This window comes from Pristis pectinata, chromosome 4 (assembly GCF_009764475.1).
Source record: "Pristis pectinata isolate sPriPec2 chromosome 4, sPriPec2.1.pri, whole genome shotgun sequence".
Classification (NCBI taxonomy): Eukaryota; Metazoa; Chordata; class Chondrichthyes; order Rhinopristiformes; family Pristidae; genus Pristis; species Pristis pectinata.
Window position 1 is genome coordinate 19,329,522 of NC_067408.1, and position 25,856 is coordinate 19,355,377.

The window sequence follows — 25,856 nt, forward strand, 5'->3', positions numbered from 1 at the left end:
GGTACTGTCCTCCAGTAATCGTTACTGCATAAAGAGGACTTCCATTGCACTACACTTAGAAAATGGGAAGTTCCATTAAGAGTTTACTTTGGCCTTTTCAATGGAATCAGGATTAGGAGGAGAAATATACTGCTTCCAACAAAAAAAAATGAAATTGTAATTGAGAATACATTAAAATCTTTAACACAGAAGCAGGCCTTAAATAACTCAGTCAAATGACAACTTTTAAAGCTGAGATAGTTTGTAATTTTTTTGTACTTGTCTACCTGAGTTTTATTTGTCTGGATTAGTATACATTATGTATTTGCAAAAGCCTTACAAAATGAATGTTTGACCTGCAAGAATAGGCATTTTGCTTTCATTTTTTTTGCTCCCACTATTCCTGAAAGTTTTGGTGATATAAGTTAAACTGTCAGCATTTGGTAAAGCTACTTTAAAAATGAAACAAGAAGAAAAAAATCACATTTAGATTAAGAGAACACAAAAAAAATAGAAACAGGAGTAGGCCACCTGGCCCCTCAAGCTAAACCCACCATTCAACATAATCATGGCTGATCTATGCTGGCCTCAACTCTTCTGTACCAGTTTCCCTATAACCCTCTATTCCACAATCTCTACTTTAAGTACATCTAATCATCTGGCTCCACCACCATCAGGGGCAGAGAATTCCAGAGATTCACTGCCCTCAGAGAAGAAATCTCTACATACCTCAATTTTAAATGACCAGCCTTTATCGTGTAACTACATTCCCTTGATCAATACTCTCCCATAGAACAGCATCACTTTACAATCACTAGGTGACAAGGTAAATATCAAAACATTTCATCACAGATTAGAATTTCAAATTAAGCATGTATTTCAACTGCTTGAAATCTTATTAACGGTAGGTTTAAAATATTTAAAAACTTGATATCATTACAAGAGATCTTAAATGGAACTTACAGTCTTTTAACACATGCTAAATGGCAAGATTTTTTGTAGAATTAGGTTTATTTTGTCTCTAGGCTCTTGAATGGCATTTCCAAACTACATTGACTATTCCCGAGGATGGACAGAGTAATCCTCAACTAGCTCAGGTAAGGATCTTGGTTGGCATGGATGAGTTGGGCAAAGGGCTGGTTTCAATGCTGTGTGACTTTCTAACTTGTCTATACTCCCATTTTCATCCTGAATGTTATTGTTAGTGAAGCAAGTCTAAGGTTGGACAGGGAGCAGAGGCAGATGGGAAATGGGAGATGGGATACTGATGGAAGCTATGACACACTGTATCACCCTACAACAGTAAGGCTGAAGGAACATCTGACTGCTGCTGCAAATCCATCTTCCACCTTGGAAGGACATGCATTAGTGGAACTACTTCATGTTTTATCTCTCAGTTATTAACCCAGACTACAAGCAAATGAAAATATTAGGCCACCATCAGAATGTTTTTAAAACAGAACCAATGCAATTTATTGAAAAAAAAGAGATTTTTCTTCATCTCAATTTAACCTAGTCCTGAATTTGTAGTATCAACATATTTGACTTGGTTTGAGTAGTTTTTCCAGAACTATGAATGTTACTAACACTTTCAACAGATTCTTGGATTAGTTTAAGAAAGATTTATGGATTTTGGCATTCATAGTGTACCTTTAATATAATACAGCATTTCAAGGTAATCCAGAGTGCTTAAAAAATTGATAAGCCACCAAAGGAGAGATTGGGGCAGATGAATAAAAGCTTTACCAAAAGAGTAGATTGAATTTTTCAGGAGGTGCTGATGATTGGAAATCTTATGGTTCAAGCTGATGAAAGTCAATGATGGAGAAATGAAAATAGGAAGATGTTCCAGGGACTGGATTTGAAAGCATTTTAAGGCTGAAAGTGACTTCAGAGGGGCAAGATGACGAGAAAATTGACTCCCAGTCCAGAGACACCTCATTGACAATCAGAAAGAAAATGGACAGTGAGTTAAACAAAGTTAAACAGATCATTTTAATGTTTCATTGCTTTTTTTTGGGGTGGGGTGCTCACGTTAACTGCTAGTGTTTTATAATGACATTAGTCATATCCTGAAGCAGCTGGTAGTGTTTACAATTTGGGGAAGTTGCGTTTCAAAAGCAGGACATCTGCAGGGATTCCAATAGTCATCTCCGAGAGACACACAAACACGTATTCTTAACAAGGTATTGGACAGGCATGCATATGTGTACATCCATAATGTCATGCATTGCAACATCAATTGTGGGGTAGTTTACTGGGGGTGTTTTTCTGTGCGCTTGTTGCACACTCCACTCCCCATCCCATGCAATTTCCTGCTCAAAAGTTGGGGAAAAACTGACATCGAGAGGCATGATGCAAATTTACTTCCCTCTTTTTGTACTTGTGCCTGCAATGGCTTATATCCTCCAACCGCAAACTAGAGTTCCTTTTAAGCTTTCCCTTAACATATTTAGGACATTGTTGCATTGGCACCAGAAATTTCACCTTACATTGTTCTATTGTGCCATAAATAGCCTTGGAAATTAATTTTTCTTGGACTGGAGGAACTACAAATATTTATTTTGACCTTGAATGTATAAAATCTTGTTGTTAAGCAGTCCCTTAACAATCAAGGATGACTTGCTTCTGCTCCAGCTCTAATGTTCTGAGGTAGCTGATGAAGTCAATGTAGGGCTTGCAGACGCTCCCCCACGTGCGGCAAAGGGGGCTACACAGGGTGGGTAGTACGAGAAGTAGACCAATCCTTCTGTCATTTTCCCTGGGCTTTTGCATGCTCCTAAAAAAAGATTCTCAATGCTTTCCCAGATGTTACTTTTCCATTTTGCTCATTTACCTGTCTGGGTTTCCAAAACAATTGGTAAAGATGTTATGTTTTCCTGAAGAGGCTTTGAACACACTTTTGATACTTCTGTCCCCTTGGTGATTGCTTGCTGTGAAACAACTTGGACCTAAGTCCTACTTCAAGAGTCTGGTACTGGCTTTATCCATGGCAGCTGAAAGTATAGTTAGGATCTCGATGCTGGCCCACAAATTGACACAGACATTGGGTTGTCTCTCTTTCCAATGGATTTGGAAGATGACATTTGGCCAACTTTAGGCAGAATTAAATTAACCAACTAAAATCTTATGAGACTTTGCTCAACTTCAGGCAGCAGCAAATGGACAGCAAACATTTCCCAAAACTTTCCCCAGGGCTGGGGAGTGGAGGGTCAGGAGGAAAGGGGAGGGATAATGGGAAAAAGAAATGAGGTGGCTAAGTGCAACTAGGCATGAGAAAGAGAGAAAGGGAATGAGGACAAGGTAGAGACAGAGGAGAAGGAGAAAGATTAGGTTGTGATTGGGAAACACAGAGCAAGAAGAGTCTTGAGGTGGATGGGGTAGGAAAATAAATAGTAGGGAGTGGGCAAGGGCATGTGTGTGATTGTAACTCAGCACAACATTACTTCAAAATTTACTAACTTGCTTAAAAACATCTCATTGGCTTCTACTGTAGACAATTATAAAAGTCTGTTTAGTGGCACAAGAGACAACATAAAGTTTATGCACGCCCATTTGGAAGTCTACTGCCACCCATTAACAGTTGGCATTATTTGGCACGACAGAAACAGAACTCTCACAATGCAATTAAAAATAAAAGATAATGAAACAAAAAAAGCAAGCAAACATCCGTTTTCCACCATGGGTGGTTCCCCCTCAACTTCTAACAACATTTATGAAGTACATTAAGTGCTTGTTCCCAGAGGTACTTTTGTTGCAGAAAGTTTCCTCCCTCATTCCCCTGAGGAAATTAGCTTTAACTATCTTCAAAACTGCCCCTCCAACTGGTGTGCAGCAGTGGTACATTTCCATTGGCTCAGGACAAGAGCTGGCCTCTCACATTTTTCACATATTTCTATCAGAATGCCTGGAGCTCATTTGGGAAAAGCATTTCAAAAAATGGCTCTGACATTAAAACATCTGCAGTTTGGTTTCAGCTTAGTAAACTCATCCTCGAAGAACATTTTCACTTTAAAAGATCACTGACCAGTTTTGTATACAAGTATTAACTTTTAATTTGAGTTACAGAGTCTGGAAGTTTCCAAAATAAAAACCGTGCACCAAAAGTTTTATTCCTACTTCCATGTTCAACCTTTAGGTGTCTGTAATTAGCTCTGTGCCACTCTTATCACACCTCATTGCTTCTTAATATTCTTTAAAGTTCCAGTAGAAATTTGTCTTTGCCCAGAAATTTTTTGGGGGCAATTGAATGCATGAGACATGCAGAAAAATTATCCTACAATTGGGCATGAAGTAGAACTAAAAATAGCAGATAGAATATTAATAATAATAACAAATACAGCACGAGATCAATCATTAGAGGAAAAAGGTGCCAGTTGGCCCATTGATTCTATGTCAGCTCCTAGTAAAGCAACTTGGCTAGTCTCTTCTCAGCATTTCCCCATGTAGCTCTGCACATTATAATCAAGTGCCTGCCCTATTCCATGTGCAAGCACTGTAGGATTGTTTCCACCACCCTTACAGACAGCACGTTCCAAATCATAACCATCCTCTGTATAAAACATTTCTCATGTCTTATGCAATTTAAGTTTATGGCCCAATCCTTGAAACATCCACCAATGGGAACACCTTCCCCCATCCACCCTATTGGATTTAGACGACAAGTTATAAGCATGATATCTATTTAAATATTTTCTGTGTTTACTAAGCAGTTTTCACCTTTCTTTTGGCAGTTTGTGTGTTGCTTCATATTCCAGCATCTGCAATCTCATGTCTTCACTTTGCTTGTCTTTGAGAGAGTGCAACATAGGTAAAGAGGACACAATTAAAGCACAATGGACTGTTCACACCATCGTTTCACATTCAGAACCATGAGAAGTACAGTGAGCAAGCAGATATTTGATTCTCCCCAAGGAGGTCTCATTAGACATTGGCAGGCACACAAGCATATATTACATATGCATTTATTAAACAATGTCCCACTGATGGCTGGCAATATAGTCAGAGAATACTGCATTGCTTCTCAATCTATTACCGCTCTCTGAAACAATTTCTGTTTGAGATATTTGATCTTTAAAAGGGCTTGATTGTTTGCTTTATGGAAATTTCCAGGTATGCCTAGTTCCACGAATTATCTGCATTATAGAACTTTGCTCTCCCTCTATCTCCTGCAGTGCATAAGGCATCAAATACCACATCTACTGTTCTGTAAACTTTTCAATTTCATATTTGTATGTGGCAGATGGCAGATCTTGGAAATCGTTGGGCCTGTTGGAAGGAGTGAAGGGGAATGTTGGTCTAACATTCAGTTTGTAAAAGAGTCTGCTGCAAATCAGACATTAAATTTGCAGGGAATAAGCCAAATTATAACCAAGATATGATCTTGTATGGTGCTTAATGCAAATAGAAGATGGAGTCCAACAGTAGAATGGGAACTTCCTGCAATTCCCAGGAGATTTCACCAGTAGAGACTATAAGTTACAGATAGTTAAAGGCCAGCAAGCCAGGAAAGAAATATTGGTTAAGTTACATGTTTGATTAATTTTGTAGTTTATTGGTGCTTTTTTAAAAAAAAATAAACACTTTGATATTGATTTTTGATGTGCAAATTCTTTCCATTGAACATCCCTCAATTTCAGAAACAAAACCTTTGAAAGTAGGAAAAGCCAGGGGGTGTTTAGATGGCAGTCATGTTTCTTCTGCTGGTCAGAAAGGACTTGTGCAAGTAATACCATTTGCATGGGTGAGCCAGAATGAGAACTGACTGCCACACAGGGCACACCATTGGCAGCAGTGGAGATTACCTCGCAAGTCAACAGCACAACTAGGTGGCTTGCTGTTAGAAGTAACTTCTTGTCCTGGGTGAAAAACTCCCACATTCCCATTCATTTCTCTGAATATTCCATTATTTACAGCCTCAAAGTCAGACCGTTCTCATGACTGAGATTTTTTTTTTGGCTAGCATCCTCTGGGTTTTGGAGCTGCACAGGGACAGGCTCAGCAACGGCAGTTGTGGACAATAGATGAGAGAGAGAAGTACTTTGGCCAGAGTCTCCATTTTAGTGATCCTTTTTCCTTCACCCCCCCTCAAGACCTCATGCACTTTCTTGCTAGAAGTGAAATGAGCCCTTAGCTGCGGAATGATGATAGATGCACTAGGCTAGTGCATCTGTCATCCTATTCAAGGTGGCATTCAAGATACAAGCTCTTGGCATGGGCCTGCATTGGGCTCATTAGATGTTCCATGGGAGCCATTCTGTTCATGAAGAACCAAGGGCTTGAAATATTAGTCCTTAAGGCAAGTTCTTGAAATCTTTGTACGGAACTGCGCAATATTAATAGAACACTTGCATGTTCCTTTCTGCTTCTCAACGGTATCTATTGTTTGGCAGCCCCGAGGTGCATCATCTACATTCTGTTGAGCAGAGCTTGGAGGGTCCTTCATCCTATGCCAATGGTCCATGAACATCTTTGACTCCGCCGTCTGCTTTTGCTCACATTGCAAGACATTACATTGTACTACTGGGGTCCACCAGCCAGTGCTGGTAAATAGTAGCTGTAACATGTGTGACAGTACCCTGGAATACAAGTTCCTACGATGAGGAACTAATCTCCTGCTGTGACACACCTTGCAGGATAGGCAGCGCCTTGGTGGGAGAATGAAAACACGAACTTGAACTGAAGAGTATTTAAGATTTTACTTCACACATGATTGCTTTTCACTCACTATTATTCAGTCCAGATGGGCAAGTAACAACTGAAGAATGAGATGGTATCCAGTTACCACAATGCCATGAGACCCTCCCACCTCCAATGCATCCTGGTTACCTGCAGCACAAATTCCACTGAGATGTTAGTGGTGTGAATGTTGAAGGGACACCTCCAGTTCTCTGCCTTATCTTACTGTTCTGTTCATGCTTATCCTGTTGGGAGACCACCAATGAGCAAGAACAACAGCTTGTGCTGCAAGGATAGATGAAGGGCATGTTGACCATCAGGCAAGGGTCATGACTTAGCATAAAGACATGTTTGAAGGCAGGTGGTAGCTGTACAGATGGAGCTATGAAAAAAAAGACATAGATAGAAGAGGATAGGTATATTCTTACAGTAAATTAACATGAGGTGCAACATGCTGAAAATGCTAAAAGGAGTTGATTATATCTACATCATATTGCAGAGAGTGCTCCACAGGACAGATGAATCCAGAATCAGGAGGAGAACAATCCTGCTGAAGATACCCATGGCCACATACAGACATTAATCATGGTGTCATGTGCAGACTTCTGCTTTGCTTCAACAGCTAGCCAATCCATTCACATGCACTTACTGCCCCAACTTGATATTCAGCAAGGTATCGGTGTGCATCTGGCTCAAGTCTTGGTACACCCACAGTCTATTTCCCTCGCATTAGCAGTGCAGGAGTCTCTGGCAGAAATCATTCTTGAACATAACCAGGGACTGACAAGTCCTTGCGTCTCTTCAGCAGTTCAAAAATCATAGCTGATCTGATCCCAGCATGAAATCCATTTTCTTGTCTTTTCCCCATTGTGTCTATGTACATTTTGGATTACGAGGCAATTGCTATGCAGACAAAGGAGAAAATTTTCACCTAGGGGTTATGAATCTTTGAAATTCTCTATCCCAGAAAGCCATGGAAGGTGAATCATTGTCTATCTTGACCTTGAATACATAGGTCTGGATTATGAGGTAATACATATCAATTGCCTCATAACCCAAAACTGTGTATTCAAGGTCAAGATAGACAATGATTCACCTTCCATGGCTTTCTGGAATACAGAATTTCAAAGATTCACAATCCCTGGATGAAAATTTTCTCCTGTGTCTTAAACAGGAGACCCCTTATTCTGAAACTGTGCCCCCATTTCTAGATACCCCACAAGTATACTCTAAAGATTTACCCTCAATCTTATAGATCTCAGTAAAAATCACTTATTTTTCTGAACTCTTGAGTACAGGCTCCCTTCCACCGTAATTCCACCATTTCACTTCAGGAATCAGCTGAGTGAGCCTTTCTGAACTGCCTTCAAAACAGGAATACCCCTGCTTGAATAAGGAGGTCAAAACTACATACAGTACCTCAGATATGTTCCAAACTAAAAAGTTGTACAGTGGATACAAGACTTTCTCACTTACATACTTCATCCGACTTGTAATAAAACAGCTAGCATCTTATTTGCCTTCCTACTTATTTGCTGTACCTGCTTGCAAACTTCGTATTTCATGCATTAGATGTATTTCATGGATTATATTGGGGGATTTATAGCAGCATTCTTTGCTTCTCTCCATTTAAACAATATTCTGCATTATTCTTTTTTATTATACTTTATCCACAAAATTTTTGCTCATTCACTTAACAAATCTGTATTCCTTTGCAGACCCTATGACCTTCTTGACTCGCTACTTTGTATCAGCAAAAGAAATGGCTGCAACACACCTGTTCTTTTTATTAAGTCATTAATATTGTAAATAATTCAGGCCCCAGCACTGATCTTGCCAACCTGAAAGTGACAGATTTATCCCAATGCTGTTTTGTTCATTTGCCAATTGCTTAGCTACGGTCACATATACAGTATATTATTCCCAATAGCACAAGCTCTTATTGTAACCTTTTCTCTGGAACCGAGTGCCATTTGGAAACAAAAATACTGGTTCCTTTTTTATTTATCCTACTTATTACACCTTCAAAGTCAAACATGGTCTCCACTTCATGCTAAATTCCACTTGATTAATAACACCCTAAGCGTCCCACTAATCCTTTATTTATGGAATCCAATATTTTCCATGATAAGCTACCAGATGTATAGTCTCCCTCTTGGGGTTTTTTGTTAAGTAAAAGAGATTCTATTTACAAGTTTTCCAATCTGCTGGATCCTTCCAGAATCTAGGGAAAGATCACAACCAATGCATCTGCTGCTACTATTATATACAAGTTCCTCAGATCCAGAGGACTGGTGAGAATATAGCCACTTGAGATTGCTTAGCTTATTTTCTACACTACCTCCTTTTTGCCCCCGATTTTCTAATATTATTTAATATGGAAGATACCATAAATATCCTAATATTTATTGAAAGTCTATGCCAAATCTGGTTTCCCATTAATTCCAGTCTCATCCTCCAAGAGACCAAAGTTACATTTCAAAATTCCCTTTACATATATGCACTGTACTTTACGTTTGTCATTGCACATCTTCCTCCCACTTTGTTATGGTTTCCCAGCCAATGCTAATGTAGCCGTGGCATTAAATCCACTTCCAAAAAACATATCCCACACACAAAATCAGGAAGCTAAAATGTCTAGTTTAGAGACCATGTTAGTTATCTATATTTGTTTCATAATTTTAAAAAAAATTGTTGGTTAACTTTGTTTCAATTCTTGATGCACTTTCTTCTCCACATTCCCTCTAAATTCTCTTGTTTTGATATTTGTGTCATATACTTTAAGCATTCATTGGTCCCATTTTTAACCATTTCCAAAAGGCTATCTCGTGTCTTTCATCCAAAGGAGATCATACATGTCCTTCCATTTGTCTATAGGATTTCTCTCCTTAACCCAGGATAATCATCCCAGTGGCTTGCTGTATTCCAACAAGGAGTTCCTCCATACAAAATTTCTTTATACCGCTGCTTGGTTATTTGTAGACATAGTATTAAAGGCATATAGGGCAAACGGGGAACAAAAATATGTCAATCGGAAATAATCAGTTACTCAAGGCAGGTTGGACAGTTGGTTTTCTGGAACAATACAATTTTCCTCAAAGCTTACAAATGTATTTTTCCAACTACACGAGTCAAAAAAAAACTGAGAAATAAATTCTTTTACTGCTATTACAGCCTGGGAGATGACTTGTTTAGGTACAATTGATACCCTGGTACGTGTGGCAGTAGAGTGACACAGCTGGGGGCGGGGGTGGTGGTTGGGATTTCTCCGAGAGCTGGCACAGACTCAATATGCCAGCAAGTTATTACAAAGAGTAATCTATGTAATGGGGCAGAGGATGGGGAAAGAGGCAAATGGGTGAAGTAATCAAGCCATTTGAAATGACCAAGGGTTACAATAGGGTAGATATGGTTGTGGGGTGGGGGGTAAAGAGAAAGAGGAAAGGACAGAATCCAGAACCAGTGCACATCTTAAAATTAGAGCTGTATTATTTTGAAGTGAAATCAAACACTTTCTCCCCCACAAATAGAAAGATGGACTTCTGTCTCTCCTCTCCCCCACCTGAAAGCTACGAGTACTTGGTCAATTAAAACTGAAGGATGAGGTAGCTGGGATCTTTATTGGCAAGGACAAAGGGATATTGGTAACAACCACAAAAAACAAAATTGCTGGATGCTCAGGTCAAGCAATATTTATGGAAAAAGTTAGCATTTCAGATCCAAAACTGATGAAGGGTCTCTGATCCGAAACATTAACTTTGTCTCCTTTCCATACATGTTGTCCAATCTGTTGAGTGTTTGGAGCATTCTGTTTCAGATTTTCAGCATCTTCAGTTTTTCTTTGCTTGAGATTAGCCATGGACTTTTAAAATAAAATGCATTTCTTTGAAATAATGGCTGGAAAGATAGCATCAAATTCTGCTTGTTTTCTCCTTCGCAGATGCAGATTTCTTTCAGATTTCCATTTCCTTTTATATTTGATTTTTATTATATGTTTGGTATGCTCCAATGCCAGTTCCTCTTGTATTATATCCTCTTCATAGTTACTTAACCTTTTTTCAATACTTAAATTATGAAATGCTCAAAACCTCTCAATAATAACTTTGACACAAGAGATTCTGCAGATACTGGAATGTGGAGCAACACACACACACACACACACACACACACACACACACAAAGTGCTGGAGGAACTCAACAGGTCAGGCAACATCTATGAAGAGAAATAAACAGTTGATGTTTCGGGTTGACGCCCTTCATCAGGGCTGGAAAGGAAAAGGGCAGAAGCCAGAAAAAGAAGATTGGGGGATACCTCCCCCCCCCCCCCTCCTCACCTGGACTCACCTATGCCTTGCCTGCATGTGCTCCTCCCCTGACCTTCTTATTCTGACTTCTACCCTCTTCTTTTCCAGTCCTGATGAAGGGTCTTGACCCTAAATGTCAACTGTTTGTTTCTTTCCATAAGTGCTGCCTGCCCTGCTGAGTTCCTCCAGCAGTTTTTGTGTTGCTCAATAATAACTTCCACCTTTCAGTGCTTTTTTTTTGTTGTTATTTCCTTTTGGCTTCTGTCTTTCATCTGTACATTCAAGCCCCAAGTCCTATCAAGAAAAATAAAGGCAAATAGCACAAATCCATGCAAGGAGAACGAAAGAACGTGCAGCACACATGACAACAGACTGGAAGGGCCAAGTGGTCTGTACTGCATGTATTAAGCAAATCTACACCCATTCTGCATGCCTTTGCCAACAGATTTTTTTTTCCCCCAGTCCTTTGAATCAGAAGCCAAAATTTGTGGTGTTCATTGCAATTCCTCTTTAGGCTCATTTCACTTGAGAAACTTTCAGCTGCACAACAGTTCCTAGAGGGGTTTTCTGTCTACAGATTATGGACCGTCCTTTTCTATTAATATGGAGGCTGGCGGTTCCTAATGCAGTCAAAAAGTTTTCATTAGTCCCTCAATTTGAAAAGTCACTGAACAACTAGTAGCACACATTCAAGCACTTATTGTCCAAATCCAAGTCATATTATTCAACATTAAACTTTACTCTCTCAGAATCCCCCTCCCCAGAATTATCCCACGAACCCTGGGAATCACCATCTTCTATAACAAAGTTATGGACAGATAAAAGAAAATGCACAGAGAAAAAGTAACTTGCCCAACCATCCTGTATTAGGAACCAACATCACTGCCTAACAGCACAAAGAACAACCTTATTCTACAAGTCCTCTAACTAGCAGTTTGTTGCAGCATCAGACATGGACCTCAACATCACAGCGTGAAAGGGAAGTAACAATAACTAAATGAGTTCTGAGGAGACTGACGAGGGACCACACAAGAAAAGGCATCAGACAAGCAGTAGGGATCCAATGAATCTTGCATTACATTAGGAAACAACAAATAAAATAGTTTGAACATCTGAGGGAGAATACCCCAAGAGAGTGCACAACAAAAGTAAAAGAATAAAGGACAAAAGGCTGCCCATACAGCTGGTGATGAAACAATATCAATTTAGAATTTCCTGGGTTACACTGGCAATTCCACACTTCTGCTGCAAAATTTGCTCTTGGATTCTTGATCTTTGTGTACGGGATGCATGCAGGCTGGCATTACCTATATGAATTGCAATGGGACGTTGGAAGACACCAGAACACTCATATGGGCTGCCAATCGTATGGGTTTCTTTATCCTTGGGGGGCATTGAGCTTCTTGATTTTTGAAGGACAAGTCAAGAATGGTTGCATAGAGCTATGTAGATTGTGGAAAGATTTTGGGCCGCCACTCACTACAGAATAGTAAGCCTCAGCATTTACAGTATGTGGCTGATCCAGTAGAATTCCTGGTTACTGCTCCCTCCCACCACACATATGGATGGCAGGGAATTGGCATTAGAAATCGTACTGAATGCAAAGGAGAAGCAGTTAGACCCTCTCAGAAGTGATCATTGCCTAGCACTTAAGTGGCAAGTAATATTTGAACCACATATCAGTCCATACCTTAATATTGTCTAGACCTTGTTGCATACAGGTGTGGACTGCTTCAAAGCGAGGAGATGAGTGAAATTAAACATTGCACTGTTAGAAGCAAATATCCCCACCTCTGATCTGATTAATTAAAGCAGCTGAAGATATTTGGGTTGAGGGACACTACCCTATGGAACTCCTGTAGTACTGGGACAATTGTCCTTCACCAAACATAAACTTAATAATAACCTTCATATAAAGTACAATGCCAACCACTGCAAGGAAGCTCTTCATACCTCACCCACCATGACAGGAGCTTCCTTTCTCCCCTAGGATTCTTTGATGCAAAAACTAGGTCTAAAGCCTTGATATCAAGGGCAAATAAGGCCTTCTCTGGAGTTCTGGTCTCTTTGTGTGGACTAAGATTGAGGACAACAGAGTGGTCATTTCTGGAGGATTATTCTCAAGGCTATTTATCTGAATGGAGGTTGTATACAAGTCTGATTTATTCCTGCAGATACAACCATATTAATCACAAGTTTTTAGTTGATTTTTTTCTTAAATTTAAGGAAATGAATGCATTTTAGTAGCTTCTAAAGGGTTAATATTAACATACTACCAGCTTTGTCAAAAAGACAAGCAAAGTGTAGGGCTTTTTTGTCAGTTTCTCATGAGAATTCATAGGCAGAGACACCTTTAGATTCCCCATAACATCCCAAGTGGGATTCAAGGTCCTGTTGTTACTCAGGGCCTCAGCCATTTGGGTCTGCCTGGACCAGTGAGATCTTTCCCAAGTAAAGAGTGGGAACTTTAATAGAATGGGGACGGTGCATAGCAAGATTAGGCACTGAACCCCATGCAGGAAAATCTGAGACAGCAAGGTCTTTCTAAAACAAGTAAACCAAAATGCCAAAGAAAGTTATTTGTAATTGCATCTGGATTCTGCAAAGAGGATCTGAAAAAGATGGAGGTGGTGGTTTCAACATGCATTTACAGATAGGAGACCCATAATTGCTGAGAAGCCTCACCCACCCCCTCCTCACAGAATAAGGTATTTATCATTTCTCCATGAGGCGCCTCCGGTCTTGCAGGAACTTTTTCTACGATACATCAAATAGTTCAACTTCAATAACAGTAATACATTATAATACTAGTAATACAGTAGTCATTTAATAGGGGAAAAATAGGCAAATCATTTGCTCCACAGAACAAAGCAATTGATACTGTCCTAATATTGACATGTTTAAACACAGAATTATAATGAAATGCAATGCTGAAATAGACCACAGTCCATACAGAACAAGATGAGTCATTTGAGTATTACACGCACATATCTTAAACATTGCATCATTTCACCCCTAAATTTTCATAATGCAACAGAAAGTCAGTAATTTTTCTAGTGTGGACACTGAATAAGAGCAAGCAACATATTCAAATCAAGGGGTTTTTAATTTTTGATAGCTATCAAGAATATATTGACAAACTACTTCAATGCACATATTTGTAGGGTGGGGTTGTGAAGTTCAATAAATGACCCATAATTTCAGCTGCCAGTGTAACCAACTCTCAGCTGACCTCACTGTCAACTCCTGAAAGAGGAACACAATTACTTTTGTGCTCTAGGAGCCTGCTGTGTTAACCCTTAGAGAGCAGAGCAGCAGAGAGTTGGGAAGTGACTGATTTAGATAAGCAAGGTATTCCTTTGTTTGATTGGCAAATAGAAGACACATTAGATATAATTTGATGTCTTGGAAGTGTAAAATTTAAAACGTTTTCAACAGCTGCTTAAATTGATTCCAAGCCACAGAACTATGTAATACTGAGGTAACAAGTCTGAAATTCACATTCATATCCAAGAGGAACTCGATGCTGGAGTCAACACTGGGAAAGGGATGACTGAGCAACTTTCAACAAAGGAGATAAACCACCTGGAAGGCCCAAAACAATTTCATATCTGGGTTATCAGTTCAAGCACCAACAGCTCTACTCTACAAGACCAAAGACTTGTGAAATGGCAAGAGGCAGATCATAACACTTTTTAATCTGCCGACCACTTAAGGACAATCCCTACTCATGTGCTTGCTGGGACCAACCTGTGAATGCTGAACTGGAAAGAAAATATAACTTCAGCAATAGTTCACTTGGTGGGGGGAATACCCAAATACAGGAATAAAACTCAATCCAAATAACCAAAAGTAACACCTATTAAAGTCACATCCTAATAACCCAACTTTTAGAACAGCAAACATTGCTACTAACTTGTCTGCAAATCCAGAAATACACAACACTACCATAGCCATTGAAATAAATATCATCTGACTCTAATCAATGCACATTTCACCTAATTCAATTACCTGTTCAAGCTTCAGCAAGCAACAATAATCAAGAAAAGAGTCATAGCGAAGCTCCAGTTGAAATGACTCCTCATTTACTATACCTTTTTTTTAAAGTGTTTGAGCAATACCTCTCCCTGTACACTTCTCTGGAGCTTAATCGCTGATTGAAATCAGACTGCCTCCCAACAATCCCATTATTAATGCTATGTTAAAATGCATGGACTCACTTTTGGAAATTTTAAAACATCAGAAGGCTTATCATAGATGGTTTATTCTGGCTCAGAAATGAAATTTTCTTCTGTTCAATGAATGAGTCATTTGATTGTAGCACACTGATCAGCCAATTGGATCATTTTAAGTGCACATTAAGGGCCTCTTGTTCTAAGCAGAATCCTGATTGAAGCATAACATTACTTAACAACCAATTGTTTGCTATTAAGATTTAACTATGTTGGGTGTCAGCTGCAAAAACATTGAAATTTGTCAATTAAGACCATTTTCCACCTTATTATGATTTTCCTACATCTTTACCTTTTAAAGACAAATAGAACCTTCATCTGCATTCACATTCAAAATTATCCACAAAGTGCAACTGAAAGTTGTCAACATATTTTTTTTATCATCCTTGCATTTTGTATGTGAGCAAAGCTTAGAATTTTATTATTACGTACGTTGTAGTGGGAGGATGATCAGAGGCAATAATTAAAGTAGGGGTTTCCTTTCATTCTGATGTATGGAGCTGCAAAATACAACAAGTCAGGCAGAATTATCTGCCAGTATGATTCAGTTTGTAAAGTCCAACATTCTGAAATGTATCTTTTGCTTTATTTAGAATGATCATAAACTAGTGACATAAGCAGGGATTTGAAGTGCAATAGAAATGATTGATCATTAAACTTTTTCAAAGCTTCATGATTCAAGTTCATTTGTATTTTATATCCTATAGCACAGAAACTGGCCCTTCAGCCCACCATGTTCATGCTGATGCTGCCCATCTACACTAATCCCATTTGCCCGCACCAGGTCTGTATCCTTCTATGCCTTGTCTATTTAAGTGCCTATCTAAATGCCTTTTGAAAGTAGTGATTGTATCTGACTCTACCACCTCCTCTGGCAGCAAGTTCCAGATATCGGCCACTCTATGTGCAAAAAACTTTCACCTAAAATCCACTTAAAACTCCTCCTCCTACCTTAAACCTACACCCTCTTGTTTTCAATACCCCACGCATCTCCTTTAAGCTTTCCCCTATCACCTAAAATTTATGTCCTCTGGTATTTGACATTTCTACCCTGGAAAAAAGATCCTGAATATCTATGTTTCTTATAATTTTATATACCTGTACCAGGTCACCTCTTGGCCTCCTTTGTTCCAGGTAAAGCAAGCCCAGCCTATCCAATCTCTCCCCAAAACTAATGTCCTCCTATCCAGACAACATCTGGTGAATCTTCTCTGCACTCTCTCCAGTGCAACCACTGATTATTTTAAAAATTAAGAGTTGCACATTTAAGACAGAAGATGAGGCAAGATTTATTTCTGTCAGAGTGTTGGGAGCCCTTGGAATACTCTTTCTCAAAGGGTGATGGAAGCAAAGTCTTTGAACATCTTTAAACCAGATTTTGGTAGCTCGATAAGGTAAAGGGTCAAAGGTTACTTGGGGTCAGGTGGGAATATAAAGTTGAGGTTACAATCAGATCAGCCATGATCTTATTAAATGGTCCAGCAGGTCTCAGGGGCTGAGTAGGCCACTCCTGCCTCCAATCCATATGTTCATTTGTAACCTATCTTCTCACTTCATGTAAGCTGACTGACCTGATGTGAATATCCATATTTCCTTCTTCATATTTCAAATAGTTGCAGCTTTTTTAATTGCTTTATTCCATTTTTCATTACTCCAACTGTCATGCTGCTTCTATGAATATTGTTCCTTTAATAGGTGGCAGCATCTGTACAACTGAAACTACTAAGCCATTTATTTCCCAGTTCATACAGGGAACCATTCTAATGCACCCACCATAAATATGAATGAGCAGGTGGTGTCCAGATCAAACTGTGACTGTACGCATAACAAACCATTCTGTGGACTTATGGACCCAGTTGAATAACTAAGAACACAGGCAGGGATGAAGAGGCAGAGAATGAATGCTGAACTGCAGTCAAGTATTGCTGGTGAAACATGGCAATTTATAGAGGTTTGTTTGCCGATGCAGTGAAAGGTTGTGATGCAAACTGACTACTCTCATTACCAAATGCTGAATTGCTTGCCTGTAGCTTTAAAACAATGATGCACAATTGTTTAGCATAACTGTCTCCCAGCCATGAAATGCCTCTAATGTTAAAAGGCTATGGAGAAAGCATGACCTGGCAACTTCAAAGTAAAATTCTGGAAGGAATCATTCATCTTATTCTTTTGACTTCTGGTGGGTTGTTTAGTTTTCTTTATTTCTTTAAAATCCTAATCTTATTCATGTCTTATTATTCCTAATTCTGTAAGTGATTGAATGGGTCGAGGCTGAAAAACTTTTTCCTCATGCTGAAGAGAATATAGGGCCTGGGACATCAGCTCTCGTTAATCATTAGCCATTGAGGACCAAGGTGAGGCAAAATTCTTTTGGAATCACAGAATAGAATTGCTGTGACCCAGAAGAAGGCATTTGGCCCAATGAGTCTGTCCTGGTCCCATCAGTCCCATTTCCCTACTCTTTTACCACAGCCCTGCAAATCACTTTCCTTAAAGTCCCTTTTCAATTCCCCTTTGAAAACCCAGATTGTCTTTGTTTCCAACAGCCCTACAGACAAATCGTAACTGTTCTCTATGGGAGGGAAAAATGTTTACACTCACAGTTCCAGAAAAGTATTCAGAATTATTCTCCCCCAGTGAAATGTGGATGCTCAGTTGTTGAGTATGTTCAAGGCTGGGTTTAATAGGTCTTTGTGGATCAGGCAGGAAAGTGGACTTGAGGTACAGGATAAGCCATGATCTTCTCCAATTGCAGAGCTGTCCTTCTCATAGTTCTATTTCTTATTTTAATCATCAACTAAGCTGCATTGGACAAAGATAACTACAATACAGTTTTATATAAATTTCCACAAATGATTTTCTTCAGTGGTTTTGGAAAGAGTTTTTTCATTATTAAATAGGTGTTGAAAACTAGGACACTCTCCCATTCAACAAAAGACTAAAAATATCAAAACAAACACTGAGAGGGGATATTGTTTCTCACTCCCACTACGTCCACCACCTCCTGCCTGTTTGTGTTTAACTATGGGAGATTCCCAGCCATCTGGAAATGGTTGGAATTGACTTTTATCTACTATAAGAGAGCCAACACACTGGAGTTCAAAACTGTACAGGAAGTTTCCACAATTGCATATTTGCAGCAGCACACCCCAGAGAAGCTGGGAGCTGAATTTTCATTTGTTGAAACGTTACCTTCACCAATCCTGCTCACATCCTCCGATTGAACTCGACCACCTGCTCTTTCATCTGAAAGTGGACGATAGAACCATCAGTAGATGTGAAAAGAAGGATTGTGACCCACACCCTTGACCAGGTTCTGAAGAAATTATAGGGTAAACAAGAAGGGTGAAGAATTTTTGCAAATGCTTTCCTACTTATATCTCACCACTACTAAGAAAGAGCCATCAACGCCCTGGAAATCCATCTAAATTTTTTGTCACTGGTCTGAATTAGCCTGATTTAGGTTCCCGTAATATGTTTTCTAAGATTTTTTTAGATTTACAGAACTTCTTGGTTTTCCCCCATTTTATCAATGTGGGAAACACAAACTAAAACCACTGATTGAACAAACGAGAAAGCTACATATTTGTCCTGTTATTGTTGGCAATCAATTTCTAAACAGAGCAGCTGTTGAAAGACTGTGGGAATTTAAAGAAATGTAGAAACAATACTGACATTTGCTGGCAGTTTATAATGTTATATATTTCTTTATCCAGAAAGACAAATTTCAAATTCACTGATCAATCTAAACAAGCAGTGAATAGACAGTTGAGACCAAGTATAGCCTTCAGGTGAAGTGGAGTTACACGTGGGTAGTAGATAGTTGGTCAAGGTCACACACATCCTTTTAAATTATGTTCATAGTTTAATAATATCTTTGTGATTTGTTATTACTTATAAATCATATATCTATAACTATTAAGGAAACCATGAAAAAAGGCATAAGGATTTTTTGCAGACTGAAGAGCTTGGTGATGCAAAAAAGGTTGCTACAGCATCACGATTGGCATCAAGTTATAATAAAAGCACGACAATTTTGCATTATTAATGTAGACAGGAACTTAAAATGGCAAATATTGACATGAGGGTGTGACAAAATTAGATAGAAATTATGCCCATAATTCTATTTTATAGATGTATACCGTAGAAACAGAATACTATTTTCTCTCTATCAAGACAATGAATGCTATTGTCATTGCTGGTCTGACCAAGTATGGTGTTGCTTCTGCTGAATTAAATGATATGTACAGGGCAGTCAATCACCATTGTCAATAAAGACATTTTTATCAGCGACAAGAAAGGGAAAATCATTAAACGGAACAATGGACAATGTAACAAGCTCCTTTCAGTACATCACATGGAAGACCAGCACTGGAATGTGTTCCAAGACAGTTCAGTCCCCAACACATAAATTGGCTTTGTTTACCCTAAGCATCAGATGGTACAATGTCTTTTAGAGATACCAAGAGAGAATGGGAATAGGAAATGTCTGAGTGTAGAATTGAAAGGGCTTCCCTTCACAATGTGTGAATGTCCCTTCACAATCAATGTACACTTACTTGTTTCACCATGTCCCTCTGGAACTGATCTCTCTATTCATCACCAATATAAGGGCAACACCCTTCCCACATCTGCAGGAGTAAAATTTAAAATTCCAATGACCGGTGAAAGTAATCTAATGAAGCCTGATGAGATAAGGGAAAAAAATCAGATTTGGAGTGATCAGTGATTATAAATGTGAATAAAACAAGACATAAAAACTTATTTAATTATCTGAAATTAACTGGTTTATGAAAGGAAATTTCTGTTCATTAAATTTATTAAAGTTCTCTCATGATCAACCAGCAGGATGGACAACAGGCAGCCAGTAGATGTTGTCAATGTGGATTTCCAGAAGGTGCCACGTTAAAGCTGCTGCAGCAAATAAAATGGATGAGGGTTATACGTTAGAACTGGTTAACACACGGAAATCAAAGATGAGGGATAAACATATCGGAAAAATGTACCCAGTAGTGCACCACGGGGATCAGTGATGGGGCATCAGCTATTTTCAATCTATAATGATTCAGGTGAAGGTGATGATGTCACAAAAGAAGCTGGGAAAACAATTTGTGAAGACAATACAAGGAGATGTAAATGGGGTAAGCAAATGTGCAAAAAGATGGCAATTAAGTATAATGAACAGAAATATGAAGTTATCTACCTTGGTATAAAGAATAAGAATATATTCTATTATTTAAGTAGTGTGAGAATATCAATCCCTGGAATTACTTATTTACTACAACACAGAAAGAGGCAGTTTGGCCCATCAAGCTAATGCCAACTCCCTAAAGAGTAATCTCATTAGTACCATTTCCCCTCTATTTATTCCCCTGTAATCCTTGTTCATGTGTTTTTTGAATGGTGGAACCAGGTCACCTCTTCTTTGATTCTTTTGCCATTCACCTACACTAAGGGGCAATTTACAGTAGTCAATTAATCAACTAGCACTTCCTAGGGATGTTTGAAACCAGAGCAGCCAGCAGGGATCCACCCAGTCACAAGGAGAACATGCAATCTCCACACAGGCAACAGAGAGGTTAGCATCAAACCTGGTTAATTGGAGGAGTATACCACTGCATCAATACTCAGATGTCAGAGACATTTAGGCATCCCAGAACAACACACACACACAGAGCATGCAGGTTCAGCAAATAATTAAGAGGCAAATATAATGTTAGTCTAACCAGCAAGGGGATAGAATGCAAGAATAAGGAAGTCTTAGTGCAACTATACAAGAACTTTGGCAAGACTGTATACAGCTTTGGCCTTAAGGAAATACTTTGTTTAGAAGCAGTGGAGCAAAAGGTCCACTGCTTCTAAACAAATAAGATTCTAAAGGGGTTTGGCAGGGCCGATCTTGTGAAGGTGTCTAGAAGTATAATTAGGAGGGATAGTCTCAGGACAAGGAGTTGGCCACAGAGGAACTTCTTCTCTCAGAGGTTTGTCAGTCCTTGGAAATCTCCACTGCAGAGAATTGTGAATGTTGTGTCAAAGACTAAAGTTTGGGCCACAGGGAATCAGGAGGTAAGAGGATCAGGCAGAAGTGCTGGGGCCAGGATCATTTTTTTTTAAATTTTCTAAGACAAAACATCAATACTCAATGGTTTATAAACAAATTTAAACAGCCTTTATATTTGACGTTAGCAGAAGTGGCTTCCCTGATGTAAGTAGCTACCCATGTTGGTCACAAATCGTGTACGTGACTGTCATAAGCTTCCATCTTGAGCTGAGTCTGATGAACCTTTTCTTTCATGGTTTGTGATGTCATATTGATTTGCTATTGTATCACAGCCTTAAAGCACACAGCACACTGTGTATTATCCAGAATGGAACTGTCAGGTCTAATTTAAACAGTCACTACTCACAGTTACTTTATTGGCAGATGTGCTGCTTTTACTCAAATCCACAGTGTAGTGAGCCGGATGGTTCAAGTTTATGTGGTTTTGTCATAAATTGAAGAGATTTATTATTTTTCATTGACCCCAAAGGCAGCTAAGTTAAGCTCACTTGGATTACAACTGTGGTTTAAAACAATAACTATATTTTTTAATCCAAATCATGTTAGCAATGTGTGCATTGTGTGGTTATATCCTTGATATAACTGCAGTGCTTCACAGAAGACTACCATTTACGTGCCAAACTTTTTTTTTAATTGGCAAGGTACTGAAAATGTTGCTGGGACTTCTGTTAGTTTCTATTTAGATAGAGGAGATTTTTTTTTCAAGCATACGAAGTTTTAACTAGCACACACATTTGGTGTTGCTGCAGAAAAATGAGTTGGACCGATATTATGACAGCCAATTAGTAGAGGTTTTGTATTCCAGGAACAGAGCGAATGAAATACAACAGAAAAATATCTGATGTTTGGCCTGAAATATTATCTGTTTCTCTTTCCACAGATACTGCTCGACCTGCTGACTATTTCCAGCATTTTCTGTTTTTATTTCAGATTTCCAGCATATGCATTTTTTGATTTTCAGAAATCTATCATTGCCAGACCCACAATTTTTGCTTGCTCCTCAGTTTTAATGTCATTCACTGACAGTACCTCAGTAAGTTGGACTTAAGACCTTTGTACTTTTTTATAATTTTCTGCATGTTCTCAATCCTGTCCCCCATACCTTTTCAGCTTTAAATCTTAGGAGGTGTTCTCAGGTACCCTGACTAACCTCCTGTAGATTCATGCAATCACCCATCTCCCATCACTGCTCTCGGTGGCAGGACCTTCAGCTGTCTTCTCCATAATTCTTGAATCTCCCTCTTATAATTCGTCTGCATTTCCATCTCCCTTCCTATCTTTAAACCACCAACTTTCTCCCTCTCTGCATCTATACTTTTCCTTCATTTGACCCACCATGGGGTAGAGTCATAGAGTCTTAAAGCACAAAAGCAGGCCCTTTGGCCCACCATAGACATGCAGACTACTGTGCATATCTATACTAATCCTGTTTATCTGCACTTGGTCCCTTGCCTTCTGTGCCATGGCAATTCAAGTTCTTATCTAGATGCTTCTTAAATGTTGTGAGAGTACCTACGTTGGCTACCTCCTGAAGCAGCGCATTCCAGAATCCAACCACATGTTATGTGGGGAAAAAGAAATCCCCCTCAGATCCCCTCTAAATCTCCTACCCATCAGTTTTTAATTTCACCCTCTCCTTTTAGATAACCCCACCAAGGAAAAAATCTCTTACTGTCTATCCTATCTATCCCACTCATAATTTTGCATACTTCTATCATATTATCTGCCCACCTCCTCCGCTCCAGTGAAAACAAACCCAGCTTATCAAGTTTCTCTTTGTAATTGAAATGCTCCAATCCAGGCAACACTCTGTGAATGTCCTCTGCACCTGCTCCAGTGCAATCTCATCCTTCCTAATAGTGTGGTCACCAGAACTGCACGCATTAATTCAAGAATGACCTAAATTTTACAGCGATGAGATACAAAAGACAGCAGATGTTGCAATCTGTAGCAAAAAGAACCAAACTGCTGGAGGAGCTCAGAGCAACATCTAGATACAGGGTCTCGACCCAAAACATCAATCATCCCTTTGCCTCCATAGATGCTGCTTGACCCACTGACCTTTTCCAGCAGTTTGTTTTTTGCTCCAGAATTATAAAGTTATTCTATTACTTTGATGGTATTGCTTGCTTGCTTCTACCTATCTGTGAAATCCATAACTCCTGGCTTCCACTTAACATCTCCTCACATCAGCATGGCAAAGACTGATAAATGACAAAGGATTTGCTCATCTGCGTCTCCATCCTGTCAACCCGTGACAAAGATCCTAAGTGATGCATGTCCCCGCTGTACCAGGAAGTAAGTGGATCTGGACAAAATATATGCCAAACATAACACTTAATTATAATTATCACAAAAAAGCTGAGATCAAATAATACTTCAGTCTTCTATATCATGCAGATATACTTCCAAATCCAAAACTCAGAAAATCTGTGAGCATGTGGAAGGATGTGCAACATTGCAAAGAACTGGAGGAGGCAGTCCAATTTCAGAGATCCAGAGGATACAGTATATTCATCCATCACTGTTCCCACATTTTATGTCATTATTTGAATATCATAATTAGATTACAGAGAACTCACACAAATGTACATATTATGCATAGAAACTGTTAGAATCCTTCAATTAGTCACCAGAATGCAGCTCACATCTGGTCAATGATTACTTTTTATATAAATAGTCTGTTCCTTTCATTAGAATATAGCCCAAAAGTGACTCTCAAGTATCAATTATACATGGTATGATTCCCATTTTGTATTTGATCCTATCATCTAAGCTTACAATGTAGTACTTTACTGAAGGAGAGCTACATTTTTGGAATTGCCTTCCTTTGTGTGAGACATTGGACCATATTGTCCAATCCTTAATAGTTTGGACGGCAACATTCCCAATCCATTTTAATTACTTGGAAGATGGGAAAATTTTAATAATAATTTCAAAACTGTTTTAAGTATTAAGGTCAGCTTTTACATTCATATAATTGTTTGCCCCAAATACTTTGCTTTGTTGGCTGGCACTTTAGGCAAACAATTATATGGACAATGTTCATCGGTTTCACTTCCACCATAAAATCTCGGTGGAGCTGGATTGATGAGTGGAGGGATATGAAGCCTAAGGGATTCCACTTCCTAATGCTGTGGCGAGGGACCAGCTTTGTCAGTGAGTGAGCAGACAGATGGTGGCTGCTCGCTGAGTTGCAAATCAATCCGCTGATCTGGCCACCATCTGACTTGAAATTAAGGTAAATAACTGGCGGACCACAGGTCAGAGACCTGGCTCACTAAACCACAGTTAGCTTTCCTGCTCTGGTAGGCATAAAAGAATAATATCACTATATGTAGAATAGTTACTCCCCCAAACAAATGGCCAAGAAAAGATTATATTGTGATTTCATTTATTTGCTGATTATAAGTTCTTTAATTTCTTTACTTATTCACAGGATGTAAGTGCTCCCACTGGAGAGGCTAATATTTATTGCCCATCTCTACTTGCCCTTGGAATGGGTTGGTGAACTGGCTTCTTGACCCACTGCAATCCCTGTGAGTGAATATCCATACACATTGATGTTAGTTAAGGAGTTCCAGGATTTTAACCCAGTAACAATATAGGAATGGTGATATATTTCCAAATCAGGATGAGGTAGGACTTGGAGAGCAACTTGCATTTGGTGACACTCCCCGATACCTGGTGGTAGAGGTACTAGTTTTGGGAGCTGCTATCAAAGAAACATATGCAAGCTCCTGTATGCAAATTGGCCACCACATTTATCTACTTGAAGATAAGAAGAAACTTATGTAGGATATAAACCACAATATTGATCAGTACAACCACACAGACTGTTTTAGAGTTATAGAATAATGGAGTCATAGCATCATACAGCACAGAAACTGGGCCTTCAGCCCATCTTGTCACGTCGTCCATTGTACTTATTTATTCTAATCTATATGCTTCTCAAAAGTTATAAGAGTATCCAACACCAATTCAGACAGCACGTTCCAGACTCCAACCACTCTTTGTGTGAAAAAAAGTGCCCATCAGATCCCCTTTAAATTCCCACCTCTCATCTTAAACCTATGCCCTTTTGTTTTAGATACCTCCACCATGGGAAAAAGATTTTTAATATTTACCCTATCTATCCCCCTCATAATTTTATCTACCTCTTCCCCGTCACCCCTCAGCCTCCTCTGGTCCAGGGAAAACAAACCCAGCCTGGCCAGTATCTCCTTATAATTGAAATGTTACAATCTAAGCAACATCCTAGTGAATCTCCTTTCCAGCACAATCACATCCTTCCTATAGCGTAGTTAATAGAACTGCACACGATAATCCAGGTGTGGCTCAACCAGTGTTTTATATAGCTGTAACACAGCTTCTCTGCTCTTATACTCTATGCCACAGCCAATGAAAACAAGCATCCCATATACCTTCTTCACCACCTTATTCACCTGTGCTGCCACTTTCAGTGATCTATGGACTTGTACCCCAAAGTCCCTCTGTTTCTGCTGTAGATTGAATGTAAGATCTTACAAGCAATTCATTAGTTGTACAAATACTTCATAACTTCTTGAGAGCATGCTATGTTTCAACTTAAATGTTCTCAAG

At 39.1% G+C, this 25,856-nt stretch overlaps 1 protein-coding gene across 3 annotated transcripts in view; it reads right to left on the bottom strand.

Annotated features, from left to right (window-relative positions):
• The window catches only part of si:dkeyp-23e4.3 (rho GTPase-activating protein 7), a 121,046-nt gene that overhangs the window by 93,625 nt on the left and 1,565 nt on the right, over positions 1-25,856 (bottom strand). The window contains exon 2 of one of the 3 annotated variants that reach the window (XM_052014004.1): positions 18,386-18,439. The exons of 1 other annotated variant lie outside the window; for it this stretch is intronic. In XM_052014004.1, coding sequence (XP_051869964.1) covers positions 18,386-18,439 — 54 coding nt within the window. Of the gene's footprint in view, positions 1-11,001; positions 11,103-18,385; positions 18,440-25,856 lie in introns of those variants that run through there. One more of the 3 variants, XM_052014008.1, reaches the window with a different exon arrangement.